This window comes from Lithobates pipiens, unplaced genomic scaffold (assembly GCF_037356315.1).
Source record: "Lithobates pipiens isolate NorthernLeopardFrog02 unplaced genomic scaffold, aLitPip1_a1.2 Scaffold_3, whole genome shotgun sequence".
NCBI lineage: Eukaryota > Metazoa > Chordata > Amphibia > Anura > Ranidae > Lithobates > Lithobates pipiens.
In genome coordinates, this window is record NW_027507790.1 from 266,508,597 (window position 1) to 266,521,737 (window position 13,141).

The 13,141-nt window shown below is 41.9% G+C and overlaps 1 protein-coding gene across 1 annotated transcript in view; it reads left to right on the forward strand.

Moving 5' to 3' along the window:
• TPGS2 (tubulin polyglutamylase complex subunit 2) overlaps nucleotides 1–13,141 on the forward strand; it is a 60,867-nt gene that overhangs the window by 16,511 nt on the left and 31,215 nt on the right. Inside the window, exon 2 of the mRNA XM_077463115.1 lies at nucleotides 10,259–10,344. Within this exon, the coding sequence (XP_077319241.1) occupies nucleotides 10,296–10,344 (49 nt within the window). The 5' untranslated portion in view covers nucleotides 10,259–10,295. The remainder of the gene's footprint in view (nucleotides 1–10,258; nucleotides 10,345–13,141) is intronic.

Sequence of the window (13,141 nt, forward strand, 5' to 3'; positions counted from 1 at the left end):
AAGGTAAAGTCTACAGGTTTGGAAACATCAGTTTGTAGATGGATAGAAAACTGGCTTAATGACAGAATTCAGAGAGTAGTGGTTAATGATTCTTACTCTGAATGGTCTAAGGTTATCAGTGGTGTACCCCAAGGTTCAGTGCTGGGACCCTTGCTTTTTAATATCTTTATAAATGATATTGGGTCTGGGATCAAGAGTAACATTTCCGTCTTTGCAGATGACACCAAGCTATGCAGTGCAATAACGTCCTTACAGGATGTCTCCAATTTACAAGCCGACCTCAATGCTCTGTCTAATTGGGCGACTATGTGGCAGATGAGGTTTAATGTGGAGAAATGTAAGGTTATGCACTTGGGGGCTAAGAATATGCATCCATCATACACGCTAGGGGGAGTACAACTAGGGGAATCCATAGTGGAGAAGGATCTGGGGGTTTTGGTAGATCATAAGCTCAATAATAGCATGCAATGCCAAGCTGCGGTTTCCAAAGCGAGCAAAGTCCTTTCTTGTATTAAGAGAGGTATGGACTCCAGAGAGAGACACATAATTTTGCCCCTGTTCAAATCATTAGTAAGACCTCATCTGGAATATGCCGTTCAGTTTTGGGCACCAGTTCTCAAAAAGGATATCGGGGAACTGGAGAAAGTGCAGAGAAGGGCAACCAAACTGATAAGAGGCATGGAGGAACTCAGCTATGAGGAAGGATTAGAGGAACTGAATTTATTCTCTCTTGATAAGAGGAGATTAAGGGGGGATTTGATAAACGTACAAATATATAAGGGGTCCATATAGGGAACTTGGTGTCGAGTTATTCACTTTACAGTCAACAATGAGGACAAGGGGGCACTCTTTACGTCTAGAGGAGAAGAGATTTCATCTCCAAATACGGAAAGGTTTCTTCACAGTAAGAGCTGTGAAAATGTGGAATAGACTCCCTGCAGAGGTGGTTATGGCCAGCTCAGTAGATTGCTTTAAGAAAGGCCTGGATTATTTCCTAAGTGTACATAATATAACTGGGTACTAAAATTTATAGGTAAAGTTGATCCGGGGAAAATCCGATTGCCTCTCGGGGGATCAGGAAGGAATTTTTTCCCCTGCTGTAGCAAATTGGATCATGCTCTGCTGGGGTTTTTTGCCTTCCTCTGGATCAACTGTGGGTATAGAATTGGGTATATGGGCTGGTATATTTATATTTATATATATATATATATATATATTTTTTTTTTTTTTGGTTGAACTGGATGGACTTGTGTCTTTTTTCAACCTGACTAACTATGTAACTATGTAACTTACCTGACACAGGAGCCAGCGATGTCACCGCTGTCCCCTTGTGTACGGAGCCTCCATCTTCTTGGTGAGTCTCGCTGCTCCAGCGCTGTCATTCGACGGAGCCGCGATGACGTGACTCCCGCGGCACATCACCGTTAACAGCGGCACGCTCAGTGCGCCTGCGCGCCGCTGTCTACGGCGCATGCGCCGTAGACAACGGTGCCTGTCTTTTTGCAAATATCTCCTAAACTGTGTAGGTTTAGGAGATATTTCTTGGACCTACAGGTAAGCCTTAATCTAGGCTTACCTGTAGGTCAAAGTGGTTTGTAAGGGTTTACAACCACTTTAAGGGCTATTCGTTCTTCACATGACAGGATATGTGGTATATGATCTCTATAGTCCATTTTCTGAACCAAATCCTTCACCTCGCGGTAACCTCTTTAATAAACATTTCCACAGGTGCATATGATGTGGGGGGTACAGACTTAGATCTAAGCCCTTGTACACACGGTAGGACATTCCGACGTAAAATGTCCGATCGGACCGTGTTGTTGGATAATCCGATTGTGTGTGGGCTCCATCGGACTGTTTCCGTCAGAATATCCGACAGACAAAGTTTTAGAGCTGGGCTATAAAACTTTCCGACATGATCCGATCGGACTTTGTCCGATTGTGTGTAGAGAATTCCGATCAGACAAAGTGCCACGCATGCTCAGATCAACTTCTTAGACCAAAGCTATTGGCTACTAGCCTGAACGTAGTCCCGTCGTAAGGAAATAATGTCATCACGTTCTGAACGATCGGATTTTCCGACAACTTTGTCTGACCGTTTGTATGCAACACCGGTTTTGGACAAAATCCGGCGGATTTTGTTGTCGGAATGTCCGACCGTGTGTGCAAGGGCTTATCGTTAAATCTATGGTTTTACAATCAATATCCCACAGGTTCAGTACAGACGAACAGTTTATGCATAAAGTATACCTTCCATCTTATGTTACGAAAGAGTCTATATTAATGATCAATCGCTCTATTATACAGCACACTTTTTTTTTTTATCCACTTAATCAAAACAATAATCGGCCACCTAAACGATTATGAAAATAATTGTTAGTTGCAGCCCTTGAGTTCAGGCACAGATTTTAATTTGTTTATTCCGGGTATTTCTATAGCATCAGCAATTTACACAGCACATTCTATATTGTACGTTCATATCAGTCCCCGCCCACGAGGAGCTTACATTTGAAATGGATATTTTGATGATAGGCAACTCCTATCCTCATATTGATTAGTGGTTCCAAATTAATAACTACTGCAGTAGGGAACAGACACAAAAGATACGCTCCGCATCTTTCCAAATAACCGTTCTCCTTTATTATGACGCATTTGAAGGTTTTTATACACATGATTACGTAGGTATCACATTAACTAGATGCTGACCGCCGACCGTCAAATGACGGCCAGGCGGCGCACCTATTGTGGCGGGAGGCTGTCATATGACGGCCTCCCGTTTAAACAGGGAATGCGCGCGATCGTGCGCGCGCATCCCTGTTTCTTCGGTGGCGGCGTGTCACGGAGACACCGCTCGCCACCGAAGGGGGTGAACAGCCATTCGCTATGGCTGTTTACCACGTGATCGGCCGTTATGAAGTCACGGCCGATCACAGATGGTCACACCCCGAACGTGCACGGCGCATGCGCGCGAGCACGTCGGTGGCGGCGTGTTCCCCGGGAACACTGCTCGTCACCGAGGCTGGTAAACAGCCATTGGCCGGCTGTTTACCCACGTGATCGGCTGTGATCCTTTCACAGCCGATCACTAAAATGTAAACTAACGGGATGTTACTGGGTTCTCCTCCTCACACACCGATCGTGTGTGAGGAGGAGATTGCGGTAACATCTCGTTACCGCCTACAGTGTACACCAATCACACTGATTGCCCCCCCCCAATAAAGAGGACCTGTCACCACCCCTCATAGTACCTGTCAATCACAGTCCATCAGAGTACCTGTCACAGTCCATCAGAGTATTTGAGTACCTGTCCTAGCCCATCAGAGTACCCGAGTACCTGTCCCAGCCCATCAGAGTACCCGAGTACCTGTCCCAGCCCATCAGAGTACCCGAGTACCTGTCCCAGCCCATCAGAGTACCCGAGTACCTGTCCCAGCCCATCAGAGTACCCGAGTACCTGTCCCAGCCCATCAGAGTACCCGAGTACCTGTCCCAGCCCATCAGAGTACCCGAGTACCTTGTGACTTGTTGGTGTCTCAAGAAATGAGGTACACCTGATGTACTGAAGGCCTGATCAGAAGTGATCAATTTTCAGTGATTGGCACCATAGTTTGTAGACTCTATAACTTTCACAAAGACCAAATAATATATACTAATGTGGGTTATTTTTACCAAAGATATGTAGCAGTATAAATTTTGGCCAAAATTTATGAAGAAAAATTACTAATTAGCAAACATTTATGGCAGAAACGAAGAAAAAGGCATTTTTTTTCACAAAATTTACGTTTTATTTTATTTATAGCACAAAAAATAAAAAACCCACTAGTGATTAAATACCACTAAAAGAAAGCTCTATTTGTGTGGAAAAAAGGACGCAAGTTTCATATGGATACTGTGTTGGATGACTGAGTAATTGTCATTCAAACTGTGAGAGCGCTGAAAGCTGAAAATTGGTCTGGTCAGGAAGGGGTTGTAACTGCACTGTACTGAGGTGGTTAATATTACAATTGTGCGTTTATGGTAACCAGGGGCATTACATAGGCAGGCTAATTCTAATCAGGACTTGAAAGAATGCAAAACATGTACTGAAAACATTATTAGTGCCGTGTGCACAGTGAGGGCATTGTGCAATACATATAAAATGGAATACAATTATATACAGAACCTACAAATTTCCATTACAATCTCCTCTCTTTTGATCAATATTTTGATCACTAACCATACCTGCTATCACCTTTAACCTGGAACCTCCACACGCTTAGGTGGAGGTAGTCCTGGCCAAAGAGGCAAAAACTCCATTGTGGAGAAAATAATAGCTGAGCAGCTTTTTTTATTACAAAATGACTTTTCATTGTGAAAAACAAATGATTGATAAGACATATTTACAGAGTACTGTCTGTACACTCCTGTGGCCAGAATGGCCTTCTAGCTTAATTGTTGGTATGCTGACTTATCAGCACATGTAAACACAGACAATTCTACATAAAATGGAAGAGGTACAAAAGACAAAAATGACTTCAACGTGGCTAAACTACTTTTCAAATATATATATATATATATATATATATATATATATATATATATATATCCCTTACAATTAAAGTAATTGAATCAAAAAGTACCCTAGACTGTGATCGCAAGAGGGAAACAAATCAAACACAGAGATTTCTTTAATTTAGACATTTTTGCAGTGTCTGGTGTGGATCCAGGTGACTTTTCCTTCAAGTTTTGCACAACTGTACATCAAATAGATGCTGAATTGAGTCTCCAAACATTTCCTTATATATAAATGTCTCTTAACAATCCACAAGTCACCTGGCTTTAGTTTTAGATCCTTCCAAACTTTTAGGATCTGGAATTGGAGAGAAAACACATAAATGAGTTTGTCAAAAACCTTAAAAGATCAGCAACATTCTCTGTGAGATCCGAATGGAGGACTTCAGCTGCTGAGACAAAATATAAGCAAGTGAGTAACACACTCCCAAACCAAATCCCATAGGGAAAGAGTCCAACATCCCCCCTACGGGCTTGATAAAATATAATAAAACATTCAGGCAAAAGTTTTCTAGTTCCTTACTCTACTTTGTCTGCTACATTGTAGACAGTAGGGGGTGTAAAAATAAAACTTCAAAACTTCCAGTAAGGACTCTCCTATAAAAATGATTTCCTCTGTTACTCTCTGTAGATTCTGCACTCTGTACTTACAAACTACTTCTGATAACACTTTTTAATGTGGCCTTTGCAGTAGCATTTGCCACTGGACATCCAGAAAACATGTCCATACAAACAAAATGCATACTCATAAGATCCTGACTTGGGCATCTGGATATATCTTTTTGTTATCTCTGGAAGGGATGTTCAGCTTTTGGTAACACCTTTGGTAACAGGTAAAACAAGAAGTGGTATGTTATAAAAACAACTGTGGAGAACCCTGGCTCTATCCCACGCTCATTTACTAAGGCAGCCATAACTGCTTGTAACTGATGACACGGTCCACGTGTCAAGCTGGAGGGAAAAGAGTGTCTGGCAGACATAAATGATCACCTTTTCCAAAGTCTTGTTTCATAAGAAGTTGCCCTCTGTGGACCACGTGTTCTTCTCGTTCTGGGGTCCTTAAAGTTGAATTATTAATCTCAGCTATACTGGGCCAGAACTAGGGTGGAATCTGTGAGTTGCACAGACCCAGCAAGTGTCCGGGGCTGTAAATGCAGCATCCTTAGGCTGCTTTCACACTGGGGCGGTATTCAGGCGTTACAGCGCTAAAAATAGCGCCTGTGTAGCGCCTGAAAAAAAACGGCCCCTTTCACTCCAGTGTGAAAGCCGGAGGGCTTTCACACTGGAGCGGTGCGCTGGCAGGACAGTGAAAAAAGTCCTGCTAGCCGCATCTTTGGAGCGGTGTATTCACCGCTCCTAAACCGCTCCTACCCATTGAAATCAATGGGACAGCGCGGCAATACCGCCGGCATAGCGCCGCTGCAGCGGCGCTATGCGGGCGGTTTTAACCCTTTTCCGGCCGCTAACGGGGGTTAAAACCACCCCGCTAGCGCCCACAGACCGCCGCTAAAACGACGGTAAAGCGCCGCTAAAAATAGCGGCACTTTACCGCCGACGGCCGCACCGCCCCAGTGTGAAAGGGGCCTTAGAGTCGCCTGGTCTGCTTCCATATGTGAGTTTTACTGTTAGTATGGCTACCTCAGCAAGAACCTGGAAGGCTGAAAACAGCCAATCAAATTAACTTGGCGTACTTGATTGATTTACCTGCCGAAGTAAAAACAAACTTCTGGCCCTTCAAATGGAACCAAAAGCTCTCTATATCTCGACTATCTATATAAATATATACTATTTTTAAAGCTCACAGGCTTTGCTAAAACATGGAGCTCTGCTTCCTGAGATGGGGAAAAAGGATCCAATGACTGTGAATACAGGGAATCCTTCTGGGTGATAAACTTCATCCTCGGTATAAAACCAGGAATAACACTACAAAAAAGTAAATACTCGGGTCTTCTGGGAGTGTGTCCTGCACTGGGCTCACAGCAGCTGATTCCCACGTCATCAATTTAACACATGTGCTTTTTCTTTGTCTCCAGCCTCCTCCAATAGAGGCAATAAGGTGGCTGGATTCAAATGTACACATTTTTCATTGTTAGATTTGTACATAAACACACAAAACAAATTCATATTTTGAACCTTTCATTAGACAAACATTTAGAATGTCAGACCATTAAAAATTAAATATTCAACCAAAATAATATCTGTAACTGTCTAATAGCAACTTTCCATAAAGCTACAGCTCTGATATATCGGAGTGAACCCTTCATTACTGGGTCCAGCTTGCATAAATATAACAATGGCTTGTTTCCTATCATGCTGTTTGTGTAAGAACTCCAGTTTCATGTTTCAAAAAGACAACTTTTTCCTGGCAATATTATAATAAATGATAAGAATACCCTGCAGTCATGCAGAGATGTCCATAAATCCAAAATATTCTTCTACTTCCACTGCACTTACAAGGAAAAGGGGCACATCATTTCACAATCCACACATTCTGCTTTGGATTTTAAAAATTAAAAATGCATAAAAACAAAAGGACCAACAATATGTATGACGGACCAGAAAGCACTCGGCCATCAAAAACTATAAACCAACTGGCTGCAGGCAGCAGCTATCCTAACAGGGTGTGTGGACTTGATGTGATGGGTCTGTTATATTTAAATGTTATTATTACTCTCACATCATGGACCGCACATCAAGTTATTATCAGACTTTAAGATTTCATTTCTGTAGAAAAACTTCCTTATGTATCCCATTCATCTTGGCTTTGTTAAACATTATTGCAGCTGTATTCAAATTAACAACCTCATCTTAATCTTTTTTTCTTTCCACTCAATAAATTTTAAATTACAAAATTGTTATCTTAATCTAAACTAATTCAATTTTTACCAATTTCCCCATTAACCTGGATTTCATTTCCAACCAAAGGTTGTCTAAACCAGTTTCAATATATCTATATTTATTAATAAAATTGTTAAACTTATATTACAAATGAATACTCATATGATAATTTCAATATCACACACTAATATATATGCACAGATAAATGTCCTTAAAGGGGGACATATTACTTAATTTTACTCAATTTCTCTCTCTTTTTTTTTTTTTTTAATGCACTGTTTCCCCTATCACAGGATATTCAATTTGTGTAAGACACGTTTAATTTGTAACCTTCATTTTACCATGTTTGGAAAACAGATTAAAAAATAATTGTGATCACATTGTTTATCATTAAATTCGTTAACCCGGCACATTTTGTTATAAATGTTTTTTCTAAAAAACTGAAATTGGCATGGTGTCCTTCCAGCTTATCACCAACCTCTCATCCCAGCTACATTCTTTCAGGAGAGCACAAAGGAGGGGGTCACATCTGCGTACATGACACAAGCGATAGAACTAAAGGTTCCAGCATTCACAAACATACTCAAATATATCTCTAAAATTGCTTACATTATTCCCATTCGTACACAACACATGCCTATCATTCTCTCACTTTATTTTAACGCTTTTTTAATACTTCCTTGCTTAAATTTCTGCTTTCTTTATTTTGTTCTGATATCCTTTGCATCCAATGTATTGTAATACCATACTTCACTTACTCTACCTTCTATGATCAGACGGGCAGCCATAGTGCTCATCCCATCTTCCCTCTCTGACAACATATAAATAATTCTGTTTTAACTCTCATTTCTCTGTTTCTTGACTTTACTAGTTGTAGTGCCTGACCCCAAATTCATCCCACAACTTAACATCAAAAAGTCCCTTTCTATCTAGTGTTAATGTCACTCTTGATCCATCCTGCTCACATAAATAGCTTTTTCTCTAGCTGTATACTCTGCATGATTCTTTGTCCCTGTGGACTTTGGTGGTGACCCAGTTACCCTTTGTGGATCCCTGTCCACTTTAACCATTAATCTAGGGGCTCAGTATAGGCGGAACCGCACCTTCGGTTCATATATAGCGCTCCTCTTGCGCTGGGCATTTTTGAGGGTCTCTTACCCGTCATTCCCTTACTTAATTTAATGCCCATAATGACTGGCCAGTCTTCTCTACGTGTGCCTATACCCTTTTGCCTCTAAACTACTTTATCTAGCAGATGTACTACATATACCTGTGTACGGCATTATTCTTCCCTTTCTCTATAACACTCCGATGAACAGTAGACAGTGACAACATAACATATAACCACCAATCAATACAGTTCGATTAAGGGGAGTAAAATAGGTACCCTTTGTCCCGAAAATGCCTTACCGATCACGGAAGTCTGATAACTCAAATGTAAGCAAAAGGCTTACCTCAGCCGGCTGATTATCAGAAATTCCCGGATCGTCTCAAGCTCCTCGTTTCGGATACTCAGGGTCACCTGATAACCCCTCCTGGCTGGCTTCGCCACCTGAAATGGATATTTTGATGATAGGCAACTCCTATCCTCATATTGATTAGTGGTTCCAAATTAATAACTACTGCAGTAGGGAACAGACACAAAAGATACGCTCAGCATCTTTCCAAATAACCGTTCTCCTTTATTATGACGCATTTGAAGGCTTTTATACACATGATTACGTAGATATCACATTAATATTACAATTGTACGTTTATGGTAACAAGGGGCGTTACATAGGCAGGCTTATTCTAATCAGAACTCGAAAGAATGCAAAACATGTACTGAAAACATTATTAGTGCCGTGTGCACAGTGAGGGCATTGTGCAATACATATAAAATAGAATACAATTATATACAGAACTTACAAATTTCCATTACACATTCTAAGATCATGCAGACATACACATACTAGGGCCAATTTAGACAGACAACCTATCGGCAAGTGTTTTGAAGTGCGGGAGGAAACCCTTAGCAAGCACAGGGAGAAGATACATTGGCTGCTTCCCTTTTATATATACTTGTTTTTAATGTCATATTTTTATGCTTTTAATGAAGGCCTAAGGCTGAAACGCATCAGTATTTGGATGATGTTATTGCTGTAATGCTCAAATAAATATTTTCTATGGAAAAGTCGTCGAGTTGACGGCCTGTCCTTTCACAGGGAGAACATGCAAGCTCACATCGGAAGGGGACAGTGACCCCAGAGATTGTGGATAAGGGACTCTCACTGACGTAGGTGGCAGTGGCGGTCTGTCCATTAGGGGCACACGGGCGCCGCCCCCTCTCTCCACAGCACTCCCCTATATAAATAATGGATAGATTTGTGCATAGCATGAATCTATCCATGGCTGCCGTGGCCACCCCCAATTCAGGCGTCCGGCCCCTTTCAGGATGACGGGTGCCTGAATTACAGTGGCAGGGGTGTTTTTTTTTTTTTGTTTTTTTTTAAGCGCCTGACTGGAGCTATAGGCTCTAATAGGCTTCAAAATAGGATGGGCTTGGAGTGCAGAACATTGCACCATGAGCCCACCCAGGTGCTACAACAGCGAATGAATATTCGCTGTTGTAACACGGATTATCAATCCAGCCAATCAGAAGCAGGTCTGGTTGGACAGTGGTGCAACAAGGGCCCATCTACCATATATCTCAGATGACTCAGCACTGTATCTTCATCCCTCGGCTGTCATAGGGAATCCTGAACTTACTAAACTGTGGAATTTCCTGTGACCGTCAGGACTGCAAAATGGTCCTAAGAACAACAAATGTTTGCCGAGGGGCTTCACTGGATGATCTATACCCAGAGACTAATCCTCTGTTCTTCTATAGGTGATGTCATGCCCGCCGCAACAAGACCGACACCACCATGGCTTCCCACATAGAGAAAATCACTTTGGGGATTAGCAAGATATTAGGTGAGAAACTACATTTCTTATTAGTTTAAAGAGACCCTGTTGCCAACTTAAAGGCATTATAAAGATGTGCGTTGATCGGGGAGTTTCATGGTGTTATTTGTTGTCCAATACGCACCGCCTATAGTAGAGTACAACCCCAGTTCCAAAAAAGTTATACCGTTATATAAAAGCGACATAAATAGACCCATATTTTATTCACAATAGAAATGGGACCATGTTTACCTTCTTTTTTCTTTTTTTTAAGTTGGTGAAAGGTCTGGACTGCAGGCAGGCCAGTTAAGCTCCTGGACTCTTCTGCTAGGAAGCCATGCTGTTGTCATAGGTGCAGTATGGAGTTTAGCCTTGTCCTACTGAGATATGCAAGGCCTTCTCTGAAAAAAAGACGTCGTCTGGATGGGAGAATCTGCTGCTCTAAAACCTGCATTTATCTTTCAGCATTACTGGTGCCATTCCAGACGTGCAAGCTGCTAATTCCATACACACTAGTGGGGGGGGGGTCTCAAACTGGCGGCCCTCCAGCTGTTGCGAAATTACAAGTCCCATGAGGCATTGCAAGGCTGATGGTTACAAGCATGACTCCCACAGGCAGAGGCATGATGAGATTTGTATGTTTCACAACAGCTGGAGGGCCGCCGGTTTGAGACCCCTGTACTATTGCCCCCCCCCCCATACCATCAGAGATACCAGCTTTTGAACTTGAGCACTAATAACAAGCTGGAAGGTCCCTCTCCTCTCTAGCCCTCATCACATTGGATCGCCTTGTCATGGGACAGGTCAAATCGCATGACGCGTCGCACACTATTTTGGGCAATGGCACTGTTCAAATCGGTGCAACGCCGACTTTGCGGTGCCGCGTCGTTTTGAAAAAGTAATTCCTGCAATACTTTTGGCAATTTCGGGTGCGACTTGGATAGACATCTGTGCACAAAGCCGCACAGATGTCTTCCAAGTCGCATCGGCATGCGACTTTCAAATCATGCCATTTCAGATGAAGTCCCACATCTTCAAAGCCGCATTTAATGTGAACGAGGGCTTAGACACGGTTCCCATGGTTGCCTAAAAAAAGAATGTCAATTTTCGATTTGTCTGACCACAAGAACAGTTTTCCACTTTGCAACAGACCATTTGTAAATGAGCTTTGGCCCTCGTGAAAAAAAATTCTCCACAGCGACCATAAAAACCCAACATGTTTCACTTTTAAAACAAAGCTTTGTCAGGGTGAAGTGCAAACAAAATAACAGACATCAGAAATGCCACGTGGGGAATTTTTAATCGTCGTGTGTTATTTCTCACGCGAACGCTTCTGTTCTGGGAAATTTTTCGAGACCTCTATTTTTGAACATTCGAGAGAGAGATTATGCTTACGGATATTGTTTGTTTTTTATTTATTTTTTACTAATTATGAGGAGAGATCTCATAAAAGATCTCAAAAAGAACAGTGTTCCCCTGCTAGGATATAACCATCAATATCCATACATCAATATTTGCGTAAAATCAAGTTTTTAATCACACACATAGGTTGGACTTGATGGACTTGTGTCTTTTTTTCAACCTCACCTTCTATGTAACTAAAGAGGAAGTAAACCATGGTGGGTTTTACTTCCTTTCTAATTCCCTGCAAAGTAAAGGCAAAGTGATATTGGTTACTAGATCCGAGACCCGTACCAAGCATGTTTTTTTTTTCTTTACGGGTATTTGGCCAGGTAGCGGATGTGCCGGCTGGTTACTCCAGCCTCCCGGTGAGACAGGAGAGCCTGGGCGAGCGGCGGTGGGGGGGTGTGGGGAGTCCCCTCCTGCCGCTTGTAATAACGGCCGAGCGGCTGCTGAGCTGCATCGATTGTAATTACAATAAAGCCGACTGCTGCTCTAAAGAACGGTACCTGGGTGATGCCTGCAGCTACATGCATCACCATGGTAAAAGCCCTTGAAGCAATATTGATAATATCGGGTACGTTTGTGACCGAGACTTTAAAAAAGAATATCGGCCGCTGATAATCGGTCAATCCCTAGTCTTCTGCTGCTGTAGCCCATCTGCTTCAAGGTTGTGCATTCAGAGATGGTGTTCTGCACACCTTAGTTGTAACGAGTCGTTATTTGAGTCTTTCTATCATCTGGAACCAGTCTGCCCATTCTCATCTCACCTCTGACATCAACAAGGACATTTTCCTCCACACAACTGCCGCTCGCTGGATATTTTCTCTTTTTTTCTCTGTAAACCAGAGAGATGGTGGTGTGTGAAAATCCCAGTAGATCGGCAGTTTTTTAAATACTCAGACCAGCCCGTCTGGCATCAACAACCATGCCACGTTCAAAGTCGCCTAAATCCCCTTTTCTTCCCCATTCTGATGTTTGGTTTGAACTTTAGCAAGTCCTCTTCACCACGTCTAGATGCCTAAATACATTCAGTTGCTGCCATGTGATTGGCTAATTATTATTATTATTCTACCAGTTCCAACATTATTATTATATATTATACCCCCCCCCCCCCCCCTACATTGTAAAGTGCTGCATAAACTGTTGGCACTATATAAATCGTGTATAATAATAATAATGCATTCAGTTGCTGCCATGTGATTGGCTAATTATTATTATTATTCTACCAGTTCCAACATTATTATTATATATTATATCCCCCCTCTACATTGTAAAGCGCTGCTTAAACTGTTAGTGCTATATAACTTGTTTATAATAATAATAAATGTATTCAGTTGCTGCCATGTGATTGGTTAATAATAATTATTATTATTATTATTATACCAATTCCAACATTATTATTATATATTATATCCCCCCCCCC